At 36.6% G+C, this 22,296-nt stretch overlaps 1 protein-coding gene across 1 annotated transcript in view; it reads left to right on the top strand.

The window, feature by feature from the left end:
* Positions 1-22,296, top strand: part of LOC310942978 (WD repeat, SAM and U-box domain-containing protein 1) — a gene marked incomplete at both ends in the record, with an annotated part of 49,918 nt that overhangs the window by 1,727 nt on the left and 25,895 nt on the right. The window contains 8 exons of the mRNA XM_083908452.1: positions 1,274-1,461; positions 2,743-2,829; positions 5,337-5,430; positions 6,907-6,940; positions 7,058-7,098; positions 8,553-8,659; positions 9,174-9,203; positions 12,959-13,135. Of these exons, the coding sequence (XP_083764578.1) occupies positions 1,274-1,461; positions 2,743-2,829; positions 5,337-5,430; positions 6,907-6,940; positions 7,058-7,098; positions 8,553-8,659; positions 9,174-9,203; positions 12,959-13,135 (758 nt within the window). The remainder of the gene's footprint in view (positions 1-1,273; positions 1,462-2,742; positions 2,830-5,336; positions 5,431-6,906; positions 6,941-7,057; positions 7,099-8,552; positions 8,660-9,173; positions 9,204-12,958; positions 13,136-22,296) is intronic.

Genomic DNA, 22,296 nt, shown 5'->3' with positions numbered 1-22,296 from the left:
AAATAATCACATCTGACAACTATGTAAAAACTGTGAAAAAGCTTTGGTAAAAATGGGGAGAAAAATGCTAAATAAACTACAGCAATCCAAACTTTTTTTTTTAGTTAATTGCTCTTGGGGGCCCTCTATCTATCAATCAATCAATCAATCTTTATTTATATAGCCCACAGTTTACAAAACATAGTTTGTCTCACAGGACTTCACAGGGTTGGTAACATCCTCTGTCCTTAGACCTTAGACCTCTAGTGGCCACGGGCCCTAAGCAGCGGCTTAGTTCGCTTATGCCTTGGGCCGGCCCTGGTTACTTACGTATTACTTACTGTGTTATACTTATAGTAATAGAGTATGTTGTGGAAAATCTTTTGTCTACTTTAACAATGTAATGGGTAATTTTGCTTTAAAATACGATAACCTGTTGAGACTTCACAGCAATATTTTCCCATAGGTTTTAACTTGCTTAGAGTTGCTGTATTCACCTATTTGTTTCAAACCCCCCCAGTATTGTATGATTCCATGTATTATGAATTCGTTTTTTTATTAGTATTTTTAATCACTGTTTGACTGCTTTATTTTGACTTTTAACTGCATGTAAGGTGAGTGCTTTGAAAGGAGCCTTGTGTTATTATTTTTTACTCATCTGTTTCAGCACTAGAGTTGTATGGAGAGCCATCGCAAATCAAAATGAAAATAAAAAAAACAGAAATAAATGAGTATGCCCCTGAAATAAATAAATATGGCTATGAAATAAACAAATAAAGTGATTCATTTCAGGGGACTTCTATTTTCGAATTACACTTTTATTTATTTCAGGGGTATATTTATTTATTTATTTATCTATTTCATATGACTCAGATGGCTCTCCATAGAGTTGATGTGTTGGATGAGATTTGATCGACAATGACGCCTCCATGTTAACACAACCAAACAGCCTCACAACAGTCTGAAGGTCGGATTTTAAACTCGGAAAGACGGTGACGTCTGGGACTTGTGCTCAAGTGTATTTAAAAATCATGTGTCCAGCTTGTATTCTGAAGTTTTACCTTCATTCTTTGGTTGTATAACATTGATTGGTGGCTGTATTATTGTTCTGTCCTAATGATGCACCTCAATTCTTGAAGTAAAATGCTGTTTGTAATCCAGTTCCACACAAAATTAGACTTTTCAAAACAACTAAATAATGTCATGCTCTATTTTTCCTTCCTCCCTGATGTGTTTTCCTGTTCATATCCAGTCTGACGCAGCTTATAATTCTGAATGTGTTTTCCCTCCACAGTTGCAGCACAGTGAGCGACGCCAGCGTCGTGGCTTGCTGCTTTTCTCCGTGCGGCCAACTCTTCGTGACTGGCTGCAGCCGCGGAGACCTCAAACTGTGGGATGCCACCGTCAGCCTCCTGCACGCGGAGAAGGACGCTCACGACATGGGAGTCACCTGCTGCAGCGCCGCAGCCCGCTTCAGAGTGGGTGAGTTCTGTCAAGTCACAAAAAGTGGCAGCGGATTTCATTCCATCACAACAAAGTGGTGTTGTTGGTTAGAGAAATATGATTATTGTTGAATTGCACTTTAAACGGTTCCAACAACGGTTTAGTTTGAAATCAGTACAGGTGTTTTTCTTCCTGTCTTTGTCACATTATCATTTCAGCAGTAGAAGTTCCAGTTTCACTGTGCATTAAGCAGTTAACCCTAAATAATTTTTTGACATTTTGGTTTCATTATTATTATCGTATAAAGCAGTGTTTCTCAATCCCCAATCCGACACACCCGATTCAAATGATCAGCTCTGCTAAAGCCTGATAAGGACCCAGGGCAACATCTAAAACATGGAGGACAGTGGTCCCCGAGGACCAGGATTGAGAAACACTGCTATTAAGTCAAATGACCTGGGGACCCCGTGAGCTTCAAGTCTGGTCAGTAGGGGGCAGTCAAGTGAAGAAAAGTCCAACTGTGTGTGGGGTGTGGGGGGGAGCTTAAAATTATATAAAAATAATAATAATAATATTCCTTCTTGATATTGCATTAATCACATTTGTGACGATATTCAACATCATTTCAAAATAAAGGTGTTTTAGTTTTGATATGCAGCAGCCATATGATTCACAATAAAAAAACATTTATGATGCAAAATGAATCTGTAAATGTCGAAAACAAACATTTAAGTGGACTTTGAGACCAGCTTTTAAACAGATTAAACTGTTGTGCATAATCCTGAATCAAAAGTGTTATTTAACTCAAATTAAGATAATTAAAAAGCCCTTAAATGTTGTAGTGGCGATAACCTTATAATCCAGCTGTGTAAAAGACCTTTGCCACATTCTTCACATCTGATTGTAGAGCTGAAACTATTAATTGATTGCTAAGTTAACTGTCAACTATTTTCGTAATGGATTAATTGGTTTGAAGCTTTTTTCATGATAAGAACAAGATTTCTGATTGTTTTCGCTTCTTAAATGTGAATATTTTCTTTGTTGCTTTGCTCCACTTAACAAAGAAATCATTAAAACTGACTCATTTTGGTTTGTGGACAAAACAAGACGTTCAAGAACATTATTCATTCGTCATTATCAGGTTTGACAAACACTGATCAATGTTTTTTAACATTTTCTGACATTTTATGGACCAAATGATTAATGGAGAAAATAGAGAGTTAGTTGCAGCTCTATTTGATTGTGTGTGTTGTTATATGTTAAATGTATAAACACAGTAGAGCCTGAACACTCAGTCTGTGTCCGTCTGTTGTTCTGCAGACGGCTGCTGTTTAGAGTTCCTGATGGCCTCCTGTGGACAGGACAGCCAGCTGAAAATATGGGTCGTTTCCCAGCGTGAAGGCACAGGTAGGCCCGCGCCCGCCCACTGAAAATCCCTCGCTCCCCCACTGGAGAGAGAAAGAGAGCCTTCCAACTGCTTTAACCTTGAAATCTCTCTGCAGAATAGAAGAATTTTATTAGTGTGTGTGTGTGGAATAAATCAGCTGCAGACCGACTCATTAATAATGCATCACTTTAAGACATTCTCCTGAAATACAGAAGCAGCAAAGGAGTCTCTCTCGCCCCCCTCCCTGTGTGTGTGTGTGTGTGTGTGTGTGTGTGTTGGAAGCAATCGTATATCCACGGTGACATTTACGTCTTGTACGACCTAAAGCAAGAGCATTTTGTGTACGTTCATAGTTGTAGTTTGTGTAACCTGCTTAATTTCCGCCGGTGATTGTGAAGACGACGTGTGTTCTCAGATGCGTTGCCGTGGAAACGTCTGTTTCCTGGGAAGGATGCAGCCGTGTCCCACGTTGTGACCTGCTCTTTTCTTTTCTTAATCTGTAAGAAGGTCGGAGAAGAGCTCAGAAGAATGTCTGTCCTTGTTTATCATCTTACAAAAACACATCATCTTTCAGATGTTTCTTTTGTGGAGGAGCTCACAGTGAAATGTCCTTAACCACATGTTGTAAATATGTCCAATTTATTCTCTTTATATTCTTTATCTCTTACGATATTACATTTTGTCCACGAGGGGAAAAAAAAGACAGGAGGGAATATTGGGTTACGGCAGCAGTTTTCACTCACCTTTAAAATAGTGTGTCAAAATGAAGGCCCGGGGGCCAGATGTGGCCCGCCGCGTCATTTTATGTGGCCCGCGAGTGATTAATTGGTCTTAAAATCTGTGTTAAAATAGGTCTATGCTGCTCTAAGGCGTGTGCTAAATGGAGGGCGATTGCGTTACCCGGAAAAGTGACGACATCCCTCCACTAGATCGCAGTGTATCATTGTATCATGCGACGAGTGAAATTGAGATTGAGACTGTGATCGCAGCAGAATGTGTTCACAAAACAATGAGGCAGTGAAAGCTAGCTTTATTGTGGCTGAAGAAATCAGCCGTGCTTCAAAGTCTTTTTCTGAGAGTGCGTTTGTGAAGCAGTGCATGTTGAAGGTGTGTGAGCACTGAGCAGGTCTGCTCTGAACAGATACAGACTTTTAAAACTGTTTGTTTGTCAAGAAACACCATCACAGACTGGGTTACATCTATAATGTATCATATTTGTAACTTGAATAAGTAATAAATACAGAAAGTTATGGAGTAGTTACCTTTAGTTTACATTTGTTTACATTTAGTTACATTTATTCTGTATGACAGTTACATCTGGACCTTTGAGGGTAACCATTATGCTGATGTGGCCCTCAGAGAAAATGAGTTTGACACCCCTGGTGTAGAATATATATGAGATAAAATGTAATATATGTTTAAACGGAAGGAAATCAAAGTTAATAAAATATGAACAGCAAAACAGAGGAATAAAACAATATACAAGAATACAATAATTGACAACAATACAGTGTAAGAGTGTGCATTTCTGCTTTTAGTACTATTTTTATTAGTCTATATTTCTTTCTACATGTTTTGACCTGTATATTATATCAAGGTTATAATAGTTTTAGTTTTTTAATTTAGTTTTGGCTTTTTTGTTTTTAAAATGAGTTAGTTTTAATTAAGTTTAGAACGGTTTGTTTTAATTTTTTGTATTATGGAGTATTTGCCAAGTGTTGTGTCTCAAACAAATTGCTGGCAGAGAAAATTAAATACACTTCATATCAACTCAGAATGATTATGTATGAAATACAAAATTAAGCATATTATCACTACAATAGTTATAGTTGGTTTTATAAACACACCATTTTCAGTTATCGCAAATGTTTTTGCAATCTTGGTTTTAGTGATATAGTTCTTCTTTAACTATAATAACCTTGGTAAATACATATTTATATTTATTGTGGATACAATTTCATTGCACCCGAGTCTAATGACAATAAAGCTGTTCCTCGTTTGTATTCACAAGATAAACTGAAGCAAAGAGAGCGAGGAGCTGCGATCGCTTTGGAACAATTCTCCAGTTCCTTCCTTCTTTATATTTGATGGATTATTCAGATTATTATGATGAACGCCGACTGCGTTTAACGACAGTCTGCGTTTATTATGTTGCATCACGACATCAATTTGAATGTCTGCAGTTGCATTTTGTCAGGTTTACATGTTGTAGTTCACTTTTTCTTCTCTTACTCACCACCTGTGACTATTTTACTTCAAATTGCTCTTTAGCCCAAAATGAAAAGCTTTTATTTTCAAACAGCTGTCAGCAGGTGGCAGCGCTCTGAGCACACAAGAGAGGAGAGGTTTTGATATTTAAAAAAAAAAAAAAAAAAAAGTTTTATGTTGTCAGAGTGGAGTGGGGGTCACGTGTGTGTGTGTGAGTGAGAGTGACTGAACTTTTTTGGGAGGCGGTGGAAAAATTGCTGGAGGTTAATGGCACACACACAACTTTGACCTTTTGTCGTGTGTGTGTTTTCCTTCTCAGCCTTTGCCATGAAGCTCCTTCACACGCTCACCACCCATCTGGCTCCAGTTCTGTCATGTGCCGTCTCTTCAGATGGCGACCTGGTCGTCTCGGGGTGAGAGCGAGACACACTCCACGCCACAAACGCATGACCACTGACTATTGTATCGTCATCTTTTTCTTTCACTTACACTTTGAGTACGCGTACATGAAAGCTCACCACATTGTGTGCACACTGCAGCAATTCTAGTTAAAAACACATTTTCACATTTTGTGTGTCTACTAGCAAAGCAGCAGACTTCTGCCTAGACAGATGCCGTCCTCACCTTAGTTTGATCTGTAAGCGGTTACCGCAGCAACCGTGGTAGTGACAAAAAAGTACACTACTCACAAAAAGCTGGGGATATTTGACAAGAACATCCCTATGGAAAGTTCATGCTACAGTGATACCGCTGAACAATTGGACATGTGCATTCAACAGTTTGGAGAAGGTTAAAGGTGCATTATGTAATAAATCTAAAGCAACTGGCCATAAAATCCTCCTAATATGTCACAGACTCAGGAATAATGTTCATCTAACAAACTGAACTCACCAACAACAACAGTACAGACAAAATATTTACATTAAAAAAAAATATTTTGCAGACTGCAAATCATGTTTATGTTTTGAAATCATGTTTTGGCATGTGGCGCCACCTACCGCCGTCTACCAATCATTGCAGTCAGTAGAGTCTCGGCTGCCGAGCAACCACGGTTTGCCAGTTACGTCAGAAAACTAAACCGAAAAGACCTCAGTATTTTCAATTTGAATGTAGTAACCATTTTTGTCCACATTCTTACATATGGCACCTTAAACTTAAGTTCACCTGTAAAGGTTATAGTGCATTTTAGGTGCATTCTGAAGTTGAATCCAAAAGCCAAACATCCCTAACTTTTTTTGAGTAGTGTATATTGCTGGAATAGCACACTGCAGGCTTCTGCCTTGCCTCTATTCGTAGGTATAAGGTATAAGGTATAAAATCAGAAAAGTGCTGCAAAATGCCTCAGTAGCACCCCCCAAAGATGAAGCCCGGTATGACAAAACCGAAAACAAAAAAAAGTCTCAACTCGACAGGAAGTCGGCCATTTTTAATTTGGTCAGTTTCAACACAAAAGTGGACGCATCAAAGATGAAAAGTTATCAAATATCTAGCAGATTCCAAAGGGGCGTGACCACAGCAACCATCAGAATGTTGGTGAATTTCGACCATCGACCGTTTGGCTCAAAAAAAGCGTATGACACGAGACGATTCAGCTTTTTGTTTTTATATTCTTCTGCTTCTCCTTCTTCTGACCTTACAGTGTTTTTGTAATGTAATATATTTTATTATCTTCTCTCCTCCGTGTTTAAATGTCCACTTTTTCGGCATCCGATACTCCAGCTGAGCTCTGATGCTGCCGTTTCCTCAGTCAGCCACAGGAGGAGTGCATATTTGAACACATTATAAATGATGCGTTTGTGTAAATTAATTGTATTATTCTGTAAGGCAAATGCCTACATGTGGATTCTTCAAATAAATCTGTTCATTCTCTTCTTTACTCTTTACTACAGTTCGGTGGATAAAAGTATTCTGATACATGACATGGTGAGTAGAGCACATAGAACCGTCATAAAATGTCCTGCTTCTGGTTCGTGCGGAAAGATTTACAAACCACAAAGTGCAGTCGTTTCCTCCAATGTCGTGTTTGCTCTTTGTCCACAGATCCAGGGAACTCTGCTCCACACTTTGAAGCAGCACAATAGGTAAATGTCTGCTGCTGTGAAGCTGAACAGCTTCCAGATAAACGGGAGAAAAATAATCGTTCCTTATCAAAAACGTGTTGTTTTTGCCTAATTGCTTTTCTCCCAGAAGCCCTGGGTGCGGTGACGCAACAGCTCTGCTTTGCAGTCCGTCATTGAAGTGGCACCACAGGCAGACGCCAACCGAGCACTTTGAAGTGCTTGAAAAGGGTTACGATACTATACGATCCAAGAGCTGTTTTATGTTTTGAAGAGGAAGCCTGATTTCTAATTTAGATCACTTCCTGTGCAAGTTTAAAACGCACACTCGGGCTTTCTCAATTAAACAATAACAGAAAGACTTAGTTTGATGTAAGGAAGCAGCTTAGCCTCATGGGCATTGTCATGTTGTCTCGCTTGATTCTACTGTCTGCCGCTTTTCCACTACATGGTCCTGGCACGACTCATCGCAGCACGGCTGCATGAAACTGCCGTGACTTTGTTTTACACGTGACACACAAGCTAGTGATTAGTGATTTGTAAAGCTGTTGTTTTTGATGTATAGAATCAGTTGATTAAAAAAGATTTACTCAGTACTTCCTCCATAACCGGAGCTAATTACACCAGACTCCTGTTAAATAGTGAGATTTTAGACGTTTCCTTGCTAAATGTTGGAGATCAACACAAATTTTCCAGATTTTCGAGTCTTTTTAATTGATCTACAGTTCGTCATTGTTGGCTTTGATTCTTGTGTCAGACGTCTCGCTCATGCCTCTTCCAGTGACGCCACTTCAGTGGACTGCAGTCTGTTCCTCACCAGAGCAGGTACTAAAAAAGTACCAGGTACTACAGGGTGTCCGCGGGGTCTTGAAAAGTCTTAAAAAGTCTTAAGCAGACTGTTACAGTCATTACATGTTCTTGTTCTTCACAGTTCATCAGGACTAAATCAAGGCACTGACACAAGTTGATATTACTTTATTTTCTTACTGTTTTTTAATTGAAAACAGGTATCTAAATAAACTCAATTACTGAATTGTGTTCCTATCTGCTACAGAGGCTGAGAAATCGGTCATTTAGTAGGCATTGAACCTTTTATGCCTTAATGGGTTAAAGCAGAGACGTTAAAGTGGATGACATCATTGGCCCATTACCTTAAATATAAGGATTTAATGTGTTGGAAATGTTTTGGCTAATGTAAGTAAACTAGTCAACAAAATACATGTATTTATTGGTTACGATCCTTGGTTTTAAATTCTGAATGTTTTTATTGAATTTAAATATACTCATTGCACTCGGGAACTGAATGCACTGTGACAGCACCTCCATTGCTGCTGCTCTAGTTCTATGAAACGATGCGTTTGATTCTTATGAATCAAGTATGCTGAACGTTGAATTGAACGTCACTCCTGCCCAAGTTTATGCAATTGAAATGTTCCATATTCTATCTTTAACTGTCACCGTCTTCCTTCACGCTGCAGATATGTGACCGCTGTAGCCGTGTCTCCCACTAAGTCGTGGATTGCGAGCGGCTCCATGGACAGAACGGTGAAAGTTTGGAGAATAGGAGAGGGAGACGGCACAACTGGTAAATGATTAAACCGCAAATTGTTCAGGGTTGGTGCCTACAAACACACACACACACAATCACCCCTATTTAAAGTCGACTGTTCGCTGTGAGTCAAAGCCCAGAAGCCTTTTGGAACAGCAAGGCCTCCCAAAAGAGTGTTTTGGGAGATATCCAGCAGGCGAAGGGCTCCTCTTACATGGGCATTGCTGTCTGGCTGCAGCATCTAGAGGAAACTACCTCTGAGCCTCGGAGAGCAGTTGTTATGGAGGCGAATTCTCTTCCAGCCCAACATGAAAGCAAATGTTTGGAATAGTAAATGAAAAGGTGCAATTGTCAGACATCTGGAGGCCTTGAAGTCTCATCAGGGAAGATCCCCCAACTGCATTAGTCAGGCTGGTGTTGACAAAAGTGAATTCCAGCTCAATGGAGATCTGACTTATTTGCCCCCTCTCTTCTCCCCCTCGCTGTCCTTTAATCTTCTCTTCCTTTCTTTTCACATATTAAACGTATTCTCTTTTATGTTTTCCTACAGCAGCTGAGTCAAGTCAGACAACGTGCCAAGGTAAATAAACGCGTCGCTCTCTGTTTTGCACGTACAATTGTTGTGTTGTGATTGTGCATGAATGTGAGTCTTTGTGAAAGAATGAATGCCCTTGGTGCTAATATTTAGTCCTTTTTGTTTTGCATCTGATAAAGAGCTTGTCGTGTGATGTCGTGTTGGTGAGCTGTTTGTTTGTGTAATCGAGAAAGAAAAGCTTCTTTTCTGGTGAAGCTGAAAGAGGAAGCTTCATTTTACTTAGAAACAAAAAAAACAAAGCAATCGGAGATGGCAGACTTCACCCCATTCACGCAACAAGCCTCTTGACACCCTCTGCTGGTCATAGTGGCAAGTGCAAGTGCGGAAGCACAGAGACAGACGGAAAACAATACCTCTTACTGTACAATTTTGAGGGTAAAACAATAAAAAATAAAGAAGCATTTGTATAAATATTATTATTCATACTATACACTGTATAGTATGTATACTGTCGTGAATAATAATGTAGTATACAGTGTGCAATAACAGTATAAGAGTGACATTGCTTGCTTCGTATTCGTCTGCCTCTCACTGCTGCACCAAGTCCATTTGTTCCTATTGTGCTTAATAATGGGTCAAATCACGCAGCACAATTTCACTTTTCAAAGAGAGGGATTGAAAGTTCACAAAGCAGGGTTTTATTTTTAGCCACGCTGACGCTGTGTCGATCACTCAATCCACCATGATGGTTTGATTTGACGCGACGGGGCGTCCTTGAGTTTGGACCAGACACAGAGTGAACTTTTATTGAACGGTAAAGCTGGAGGGGAACATTTATTTCTAGAACACTTTTTTTGTGTCGTTTACTAGAGCTGCATCTAACGGTTATTTTAACCATCTGTCAATTATTGTCTTGGTTATGCGAGTAATGGTTTCTTAAAATGTCAGAATAACCTGATGACGTTTTTGAATGTCTTTTGTCCACAAACCAAAACGATTCAGTTTGAATGTTTTCTTTGTCTCATGAAGCAAAGAAACCAGAAAATATTCACATTTAAGAAGCTGAAAAACCAGAAAACACTCACACCAATTATCAAAATAGAATAGTTGATATAGTAATTGATTAATAATCAAGTAATTGTTTCAGTCCTACTGTTTACTAAAGGTTGCAATAGCAGGTTACACTGCAGCGGATGCAGTCCATATACAGTACGTGCCTCCCCTCCTGTCTGCAGACACAAGTTTAGTGTGTTTTAGAAGAAAACATGATTTTATTACAGTATTGGAAGAGCCTACACACGCCTCACCATTTTTCTCTTTTTGTTCCCAAGAGAATGTAAAGAAAAATTGATGGCTTTCAGGATTTCTTTAAAAAAAAAAGGGTATAGTGTTAGAGCTGCTGTGTGTAAGCTTTGTTGTGACTCTTATTATTCTGTGTCCTTCCTCTGAAAACAGGCTCTGTCAAGTTATGCACTACATTTTTTTTAGGTGTGCCTCTATAAAGATGATGAAAATAATGGAAAATTTTGATGAACGGCGTTTCTCCTTGAGCATGAGAGCAGAATATTGTCCCATCTATTATTTGACGATAGCCCTCAGCGCAGACTTTGGTGACTGCACATGACTTTCAGCTCCACTAATCTTCAGTCTGACCGAAGATCTAATCAGCCAGAGCAGAGTGATTGAGAACATCTGTCTGTAGACGAGGTCTTCGGAAGCAGCAGAAAACACATACTGTACATCTCTAAGCCTTTTTTTTTTTTTTTTTTTTTTTTTTTATATATGAACCGAGAGCCAGAGTAGACCTGCTGTTATGTTCTGTCTGTTTAGTTTGGACTGTGAGGACAGAAGAGCACACAGCAATGAGCTACACTGGGCTCTGCCTGTGCAGCCAGCACTTATTATTAATAGAATAAATTCATTGTTGGCTCTCAGGTCTTTTCATGGGATTTGTTGACAGTTAGAGAAATAGCCTTATCCGGAAGCTTTGAAGAACGGAGATTATGGAGAAAGCGTTGCTTGTGCTGCTGCTGCTGTCAGTGATGAAACACTGCAGCCCGAGCTGAGTCTGCAGTGAAGCCCTGAGGTTTTCATGCTTTTGGCTCCGTGTTTCCATGACTTAGCCTCGTAGACTGGGAGACTCCACACTCTCTCTTACACAGAGCTGTGGAGAGGAGCGGGTGTTACTATCCAGTCTGTCAGTGACTCAGGTCATGATGACCGATCTCAGCCAGGTCAAGCAGTCGGTATCCAACAGCAGGCAAGTCGGAGTATGTAAAGGTACATTATATAATAAATCTAAAGCAACTGGCCGTAAAATCCTCCTAATATGTCACAGAGACTCAGGAATAATGTTCATATAACAAACTGAACTCACCAACAACAACAGTACAGACAAAATATTTTAATTAAAAATAATCTTTTGCAGACTGCAAATCATGTTTATGTTTTGAAATCATGTTTTGGCGTGTGGCGCCACCTACCGTCGTCTACCAATCATTGCAGTCGCTGCCGAGCAACCACAAGTTGCCAATTACGTCAGAAAACGAAAACCTAAAAGACCTCGGTATTTTGAATTTGAATGTAGTAACCGTTTTTGGCCACATTCTTACATATGGCACCTTTAAAGATACAATATGTAACACCGCTCTGCATTCAAACTGCATTCAAACAACAATATCCAGTTTTTAGTGGTGCTGTGTCTGTCTATCTGCTTGCATGTTTGTGCTTCCATACTTGCACTTGCCAATATGACCAACAGAGGGCACCAGGGGCTTGTTCCGTGAATGGGGTCAAGTGTGCCGTCTCTGATTGCCTTGTTGTGTTTATTTTTTACAAATTTGATCACAGTTGGTCATTGCTGTTTGTTCTACTGCTGAAACTTCAACAAACTAGTTCATTTTGGAAAACTAATTTGAATGATAGCGTTTACTTACATTGTTTTGCTAGCACTACTTCCTTTCAACCTGGCTTTCAAAATAAGAGCCACTAACTTTGGCTTGTTATATCAAAACTTTTGCCATAACTTTCTCTGTATTAGTTAGTTCTGTATAATTGAATATAATAAAAATTTTAATGTAATTTCACAAGCCTTGTCTTGGCACTGTCTTTGTTAAATAGGATGTTAAATATTGAAATGTCTTTGAAAAAGAAAAAAAGAATTGACTGCTGACTTTATCACTTCAGGGCAAATTTGTCTCAAGCTTTGTTCATTTGTTTTGGGATCTGGTTTGCACTTCCAGGCCACCGTACTACACAGAACAGGTTGTAATTTGAGGGGTTTTTTTTCTTATCAAACTGTCTTTTGTCATTCCAAGCAGATGCTTTTGCGGAACCAAATATGCATGTTTTGAATCATCCGAGGTAGAAGAGGTTAAGGGTGAACCCTCCATGTGGTTAGCTTGGTAATGAGCCGCGTCTCCCAGTCCTCGGGGTTATTCTTCATGCGGCTGACAATGGTAACCATGGAACTGCTGTGAGGTGTCATCAGCGAGGCCGACACACACAACGGGCCCCGTTTATCTCCGGCTCGTGTGATAAATGACGGCTGCTCATTTCAATCACATGGAGTCATGTGAAGGTTGATGAGCCGCACACTGGCACAGTCTGAAATAACACAACCATGGGTTTAATTTGCTTCTTTTTTTTTTCTCCAGTCACATGCTCGTGTGTGAGGGAAGGTTAATTATCACACCACCACTGGCACAGAGGGGAGTGTGTCTCCTTTCTCTGTAGAGTGAGGTGGAAATGTGGCCTTTAAAAGCAGAGCACTTCCTCCCTTTCTGTTGTGTGTTCCACAGGAAGGAAGTTGCCGGGTCACTTCAGGTTGCTGGTTGCCGATTGGTCGGAGGAGGATGTGCAGACATGGCTGCGCGAGGAAGGACTCGAGGAGCTCGTCGGCGTCTTCAAAGCCAACAACATCGACGGACCAGAGCTCGGCCATCTGAGCAGGGAAACTGTCGCAGAGCTGGGAATTGGTGAGTGAGGATGTGAAGCACAGTCACGTACATTAGTGCACAATGAACACACACACACCCTTTGCACATTGGGATTCTGGGTTTTGATTCTAAAACATGACGAGCCCAAATTCAATAACATGATATAAAAATATATTTATTTGAAGCTCTGATAATCCCTCTCAAAATAACATGAGGCCGTACTGGGTCGTCCGAGGTCTCGCTGTGGGACGTCACTGTACAAACTGACACCAGAAACTCACTGAAGTGTCTCCGGTGTAAACGCAGCAACACTGTAGCTGCTCCTTGCGCACTTATGTCAACATCATTAACCCACAGAGACACTTTAGTTCCAACAGAACACAACATTCTCAGGAGGATTGTTTACTCTCGTACAGAGAGCTGGAGAATTTTACACTGCAGAGGTAAACGGATGAGATGTATGATATGTAAATGAGTTCAAGAGGTGTTTGTTGTTGAGTCCTTCAGACAGAACCAGGCTTAACGTTTCCACCTGTTTTCATCTGAAGGACTGCAGACCACAATAGCTTTTTACTGTATCGTCAATTTTTTCCTCATAATTTTTTTCCATATAACAAAATATCGATTTGGTAATGTTTAGAGTATTACTTTTTTGTCAAATTTTGGACGACATAGTATATAGTATGACCTTTTTGTCAAATTTTGGACCAAATTTTTTTCCCCAAAAAATGGTCCAATTTTGGACGAAATAGTGTGGTATGACATTAAGGTCGAAGACATGGTATAGTATGACGTCTTGGTCACATTTTGGGCTAAAAAAAAAAATATTCTGATTTTGGACGACATAGTATAGTATGACGTTTTTGTCAAATTTTGGACCAAAAATTATTTTCCAAAAAGATGGTCAGATTTTGGACGAAATAGTGTAGTATGACATTGAGGTCGATGACATAGTATAGTATGATGTTTTGGTGGCATTTTGGGCTAAAAAAAAATTCTAAAAAATTATCAGATTTTGGACGACATAGTATAGTATGACGTTTTTGTCAAATTTTGAACCAAAAATTATTTTCCAAAAAGATAGTCAGATTTTGGACGAAATAGTGTAGTATGACATTGAGGTCTACCACATAGTATAGTATGACGTTTTGGTCACATTTTGGGCAAAAAAAGAAATTTCAAAAAAAATTCTGAATTTGGACGACACAGTACAGTATGTCCTTTTTGTCAAATTTTGGACCAAAACTCTTTTTTTTCAAAAAAATGGTCAGATTTTGGACGAAATAGTGTAGTATGACATTGAGGTCGACGACATAGTATAGTATGACGTTTTGGTCACATTTTGGGCTAAAAAAAAAATATTACGATTTTGGACGACATTGTATAGTATGACGTTTTCGTCAAATTTTGAACCAAAAATTATTTTCCAAAAAGATGGTCAGATTTTGGACGAAATAGTGTAGTATGACATTGAGGTCGATGACATAGGTATAGTATGACGTTTTGGTGGAATTTTTGGGCTAAAGAAAAATTCTAAAAAAATTTCAGATTTTGGACGACATAGTATAGTATGACGTTTTTGTCAAATTTTGGACCAAAAATTATTTTCCAAAAAGATGGTCAGAATTTGGACTAAATAGTGTAGTATGACATTGAGGTTGATGACATAGGTATAGTATGACGTTTTGGTGGAATTTTGGGCTAAAAAAAAATTCTAAAAAATTATCAGATTTTGGACGACATAGTATAGTATGACGTTTTTGTCAAATTTTGGACCAAAAATTATTTTCCAAAAAGATGGTCAGATTTTGGACGAAATAGTGTAGTATGACATTGAGGTCGACGACATAGTATAGTATGACGTTTTGGTGGCATTTTGGGCTAAAAAGAAATTCTGAAAAAATTATCAGATTTTGGACGACATAGTATAGAATGACGTTTTTGTCAAATTTTGGACCAACATTATTTATTCATAAAAATGGTCAGATTTTGGACAAAATAGTGTAGTATGACATTGAGGTCTACCACATAGTATAGTATGACGTTTTGGTCACATTTTGGGCAAAAAAAGAAAATTCAAAAAAAATTCTGAATTTTGACGACACAGTATAGTATGTCCTTTTTGTCAAATTTTGGACCAAAACTTTTTTTTTCATAAAAATGGTCAGATTTTGGACGAAATAGTGTAGTATGACATTGAGGTCGACGACATAGTATAGTATGACGTTTTGGTCACATTTTGGGCAAAAAAAGAAAATTCAAAAAAAATTCTGAATTTGGACGACACAGTATAGTGTGTCCTTTTTGTCAAATTTTGAACCAACATTTTTTATTCATAAAATGGTCAGATTTTGGACGAAATGGTGTAGTATGACATTGAGGTCGACGACATAGTATAGTATGACGTTTTGGTCACATTTTGGGCTAAAAAAAAATTCTAAAAAATTATCAGATTTTGGACGACATAGTATTGTATGACGTTTTTGTCAAATTTTGGACCAACATTATTTATTCATAAAAATGGTCAGATTTTGGACGAAATAGTGTAGTATGACATTGAGGTCTACCACATAGTATAGTATGACGTTTTGGTCACATTTTGGGCAAAAAAAGAAAATTCAAAAAAAATTCTGAATTTGGACGACACAGTATAGTATGTCCTTTTTGTCAAATTTTGGACCACAACCTTTTTTTTCAAAAAAAAGATCAGATTTTGGACGAAATAGTGTAGTATGACATTGAGGTCGACGACATAGTATAGTATGACGTTTTGGTCACATTTTGGGCTAAAAAAAAAACATTCCGATTTTGGACGACATAGTATAGTATGACGTTTTTTGTCAAATTTTGGACCAAAAATTATTTTCCAAAAAGATGGTCAGATTTTGGACGAAATAGTGTAGTATGACATTGAGGTCGACGACATAGTATAGTATGACGTTTTGGTGGCATTTTGGGCAAAAAAAAAATTCTAAAAAATATTCCGATTTTGGACGACATAGTATAGTATGACGTTTTTGTCAAATTTTGGACCAACATTATTTATTCATAAAAATGGTCAGATTTTGGACAAAATAGTGTAGTATGACATTGAGGTCGACTACATAGTATAGTATGACGTTTTGGTCACATTTTGGGCTAAAAAAAAAAATATTCCAATTTTGGACGACATAGTATAGTATAGTATAGTATGACGTTTTTGTCAAATTTTGGACCAAAAATTATTTTCCAAAAAGATGGTCAGATTTTGGACGAAATAGTGTAGTATGACATTGAGGTCGACGACATAGTATAGTATGACGTTTTGGTGGCATTTTGGGCAAAAAAAAAATTCTAAAAAAATTATCAGATTTTGGACGACATAGTATAGTATGACGTTTTTGTCAAATTTTGGACCAACATTATTTATTCATAAAAATGGTCAGATTTTGGACGAAATAGTGTAGTATGACATTGAGGTCGACGACATAGTATAGTATGACGTTTTGGTCACATTTTGGGCAGAAAAAGAAAATTCAAAAAAAATTCTGAATTTGGACGACACAGTATAGTATGTCCTTTTTGTCAAATTTTGGACCAAAACTTTTTTTTTCAAAAAAATGGTCAGATTTTGGACGAAATAGTGTAGTATGACATTGAGGTCGACGACATAGTATAGTATGACGTTTTGGTCACATTTTGGGCTAAAAAAAAAAAGATTCCGATTTTGGACGACATAGTATAGTATGACGTTTTTTGTCAAATTTTGGACCAAAAATTATTTTCCAAAAAGATGGTCAGATTTTGGACGAAATAGTGTAGTATGACATTGAGGTCGACGACATAGTATAGTATGACGTTTTGGTGGCATTTTGGGCAAAAAAAAAATTCTAAAAAATTATCAGATTTTGGACGACATAGTATAGTATGACGTTTTTGTCAAATTTTGGACCAACATTATTTATTCATAAAAATGGTCAGATTTTGGACAAAATAGTGTAGTATGACATTGAGGTCGACCACATAGTATAGTATAACGTTTTGGTCACATTTTGGGCTAAAAAAATATATATTCCGATTTTGGACGACATAGTATATAGTATGACGTTTTTGTCAAATTTTGGACCAAAAATTATTTTCCAAAAAGATGTTCAGATTTTGGACGAAATAGTGTAGTATGACATTGAGGTCGACGACATAGTATAGTATGACGTTTTGGTGGCATTTTGGGCAAAAAAAAAATTCTAAAAAATTATCAGATTTTGGACGACATAGTATAGTATGACGTTTCTGTCAAATTTTGGACCAACATTATTTATTCATAAAAATGGTCAGATTTTGGACGAAATAGTGTAGTATGACATTGAGGTCGACGACATAGTATAGTATGACGTTTTGGTCACATTTTGGGCAAAAAAAGAAAATTCAAAAAAAATTCTGAATTTGGACGACACAGTATAGTATGTCCTTTTTGTCAAATTTTGGACCAACATCATTCATTCATAAAAATGGTCAGATTTTGGACAAAATAGTGTAGTATGGCATTGAGGTCGACCACATAGTATAGTATGACGTTTTGGTCACATTTTGGGCTAAAAAAAAAAATATACCGATTTTGGACGACATAGTATAGTATGACGTTTTTTGTCAAATTTTGGACCAAAAAATATTTTCCAAAAAGATGGTCAGATTTTGGACGAAATAGTGTAGTATGACATTGAGGTCGACGACATAGTATAGTATGACGTTTTGGTGGCATTTTGGGCTAAAAAGAAATTCTAAAAAATTATCAGATTTTGGACGACATAGTATAGTATGACGTTTTTGTCAAATTTTGGACCAACATTATTTATTCAAAAAAATATTCCGATTTTGGACGACATAGTATAGTATGACGTTTTTGTCAAATTTTGGACCAAAAATTATTTTCCAAAAAGATGGTCAGATTTTGGACGAAATAGTGTAGTATGACATTGAGGTCTACCACATAGTATAGTATGACGTTTTGGTCACATTTTGGGCAAAAAAAGAAAATTCAAAAAAAATTCTGAATTTGGACGACACAGTATAGTATGTCCTTTTTGTCAAATTTTGGACCAAAACTTTTTTTTTCATAAAAATGGTCAGATTTTGGACGAAATAGTGTAGTATGACATTGAGGTCGACGACATAGTATAGTATGACGTTTTGGTCACATTTTGGGCAAAAAAAGAAAATTCATAAAAAATTCTGAATTTGGACGACACAGTATAGTATGTCATTTTTGTCAAATTTTGAACCAACATTTTTTATTCATAAAATGGTCAGATTTTGGACGAAATAGTGTAGTATGACATTGAGGTCGACGACATAGTATAGTATGACGTTTTGGTGGCATTTTGGGCTAAAAAAAATTCTAAAAAATTATCAGATTTTGGACGACATAGTATAGTATGACGTTTTGTCAAATTTTGGACCAACATTATTTATTCATAAAAATGGTCAGATTTTGTGATTAAATAGTGTAGTATGACATTGAGGTCGACTACATAGTATAGTATGACGTTTTGGTCACATTTTGGGCTAAAAAAAAAAATATTCCGATTTTGGACGACATAGTATAGTATGACGTTTTTGTCAAATTTTGGACCAAAAATTATTTTCCAAAAAGATGGTCAGATTTTGGACGAAATAGTGTAGTATGACATTGAGGTCGACGACATAGTATAGTATGACGTTTTGGTGGCATTTTGGGCTAAAAAAAAATTCTAAAAAATTATCAGATTTTGGACGACATAGTATAGTATGACGTTTTTGGCAAATTTTGGACCAACATTATTTATTCATAAAAATGGTCAGATTTTGGACGAAATAGTGTAGTATGACATTGAGGTCGACGACATAGTATAGTATGACGTTTTGGTCACATTTTGGGCTAAAAAAAAAATATTACGATTTTGGACGACATAGTATAGTATGACGTTTTTCGTCAAATTTTGAACCAAAAATTATTTTCCAAAAAGATGGTCAGATTTTGGACGAAATAGTGTAGTATGACATTGAGGTCGATGACATAGGTATAGTATGACGTTTTGGTGGAATTTTTGGGCTAAAAAAAAATTCTAAAAAATTTTCAGATTTTGGACGACATAGTATAGTATGTCTTTTTTGTCAAATTTTGGACCAAAACTTTTTTTTTCAAAAAAATGGTCAGATTTTGGACGAAATAGTGTAGTATGACATTGAGGTCGATGACATAGGTATAGTATGACGTTTTGGTGGCATTTTGGGCTAAAAAAAAATTCTAAAAAATTATCAGATTTTGGACAACATAGTATAGTATGACGTTTTTGTCAAATTTTGGACCAAAAATTATTTTCCAAAAAGATGGTCAGATTTTGGACGAAATAGTGTAGTATGACATTGAGGTCGACGACATAGTATAGTATGACGTTTTGGTGGCATTTTGGGCTAAAAAAAAATTCAAAAAAATTATCAGATTTTGGACGACATAGTGTAGTATGACGTTTTTGTCAAATTTTGGACCAACATTATTTATTCATAAAAATTGTCAGATTTTGGACGAAATAGTGTAGTATGACATTGAGGTCTACCACATAGTATAGTATGACGTTTTGGTCACATTTTGGGCAAAAAAAGAAAATTAAAAAAAAATTCTGAATTTGGACGACACAGTATAGTATGTCTTTTTTGTCAAATTTTGGACCAAAACTTTTTTTTTCAAAAAAATGGTCAGATTTTGGACGAAATAGTGTAGTATGACATTGAGGTCGACAACATGTATAGTATGACGTTTTGGTGGCATTTTGGGCTAAAAAAAAATTCTAAAAAATTTTCAGATTTTGGACGACATAGTATAGTATGACGTTTTTGTCAAATTTTGAACCAACATTTTTTATTCATAAAATGGTCAGATTTTGGACGAAATGGTATAGTATGACGTTTTGGTCACATTTTGGGCTAAAAAAAAAAATATTCCGATTTTGGACGACATAGTATAGTATGACGTTTTTGTCAAATTTTGGACCAAAAATTATTTTCCAAAAAGATGGTCAGATTTTGGACGAAATAGTGTAGTATGACATTGAGGTCGACGACATAGTATAGTATGACGTTTTGGTGGCATTTTGGGCTAAAAAAAAATTCTAAAAAATTATCAGATTTTGGACGACATAGTATAGTATGACGTTTTTGGCAAATTTTGGACCAACATTATTTATTCATAAAAATGGTCAGATTTTGGACGAAATAGTGTAGTATGACATTGAGGTCGACGACATAGTATAGTATGACGTTTTGGTCACATTTTGGGCTAAAAAAAAAATATTACGATTTTGGACGACATAGTATAGTATGACGTTTTCGTCAAATTTTGAACCAAAAATTATTTTCCAAAAAGATGGTCAGATTTTGGACGAAATAGTGTAGTATGACATTGAGGTCGATGACATAGGTATAGTATGACGTTTTGGTGGAATTTTTGGGCTAAAAAAAAATTCTAAAAAATTTTCAGATTTTGGACGACATAGTATAGTATGACGTTTTTGTCAAATTTTGGACCAAAAATTATTTTCCAAAAAGATGGTCAGAATTTGGACTAAATAGTGTAGTATGACATTGAGGTTGATGACATAGGTATAGTATGACGTTTTGGTGGAATTTTGGGCTAAAAAAAAATTCTAAAAAATTATCAGATTTTGGACGACATAGTATAGTATGACGTTTTTGTCAAATTTTGGACCAAAAATTATTTTCCAAAAAGATGGTCAGATTTTGGACGAAATAGTGTAGTATGACATTGAGGTCGACGACATAGTATAGTATGACGTTTTGGTGGCATTTTGGGCTAAAAAGAAATTCTGAAAAAATTATCAGATTTTGGACGACATAGTATAGAATGACGTTTTTGTCAAATTTTGGACCAACATTATTTATTCATAAAAATGGTCAGATTTTGGACGAAATAGTGTAGTATGACATTGAGGTCTACCACATAGTATAGTATGACGTTTTGGTCACATTTTGGGCTAAAAAAAAAAACATTCCGATTTTGGACGACATAGTATAGTATGACGTTTTTTGTCAAATTTTGGACCAAAAATTATTTTCCAAAAAGATGGTCAGATTTTGGACGAAATAGTGTAGTATGACATTGAGGTCGACTACATAGTATAGTATGACGTTTTGGTCACATTTTGGGCTAAAAAAAAAAATATTCCGATTTTGGACGACATAGTATAGTATGACGTTTTTGTCAAATTTTGGACCAAAAATTATTTTCCAAAAAGATGGTCAGATTTTGGACGAAATAGTGTAGTATGACATTGAGGTCGACGACATAGTATAGTATGACGTTTTGGTGGCATTTTGGGCAAAAAAAAAATTCTAAAAAATTATCAGATTTTGGACGACATAGTATAGTATGACGTTTTTGTCAAATTTTGGACCAACATTATTTATTCATAAAAATGGTCAGATTTTGGACGAAATAGTGTAGTATGACATTGAGGTCAACGACATAGTATAGTATGACGTTTTGGTCACATTTTGGGCAAAAAAAGAAAATTCAAAAAAAATTCTGAATTTGGACGACACAGTATAGTATGTCCTTTTTGTCAAATTTTGGACCAAAACTTTTTTTTTTCAAAAAAATGGTCAGATTTTGGACGAAATAGTGTAGTATGACATTGAGGTCGACGACATAGTATAGTATGACGTTTTGGTCACATTTTGGGCTAAAAAAAAAATATTACGATTTTGGACGACATAGTATAGTATGACGTTTTCGTCAAATTTTGAACCAAAAATTATTTTCCAAAAAGATGGTCAGATTTTGGACGAAATAGTGTAGTATGACATTGAGGTCGATAACATAGGTATAGTATGACGTTTTGGTGGAATTTTTGGGCTAAAAAAAAATTCTAAAAAATTTTCAGATTTTGGACGACATAGTATAGTATGACGTTTTTGTCAAATTTTGGACCAAAAATTATTTTCCAAAAAGATGGTCAGAATTTGGACTAAATAGTGTAGTATGACATTGAGGTTGATGACATAGGTATAGTATGACGTTTTGGTGGAATTTTGGGCTAAAAAAAAATTCTAAAAAATTATCAGATTTTGGACGACATAGTATAGTATGACGTTTTTGTCAAATTTTGTACCAAAAATTATTTTCCAAAAAGATGGTCAGATTTTGGACGAAATAGTGTAGTATGACA

Source organism: Microchirus variegatus (assembly GCF_963457635.1).
Source record: "Microchirus variegatus genome assembly, chromosome: 22".
Lineage (NCBI taxonomy): Eukaryota > Metazoa > Chordata > Actinopteri > Pleuronectiformes > Soleidae > Microchirus > Microchirus variegatus.
Note: the sequence above shows the minus strand (reverse complement) of the source record. Positions and strands in the feature narration are given on the sequence as shown.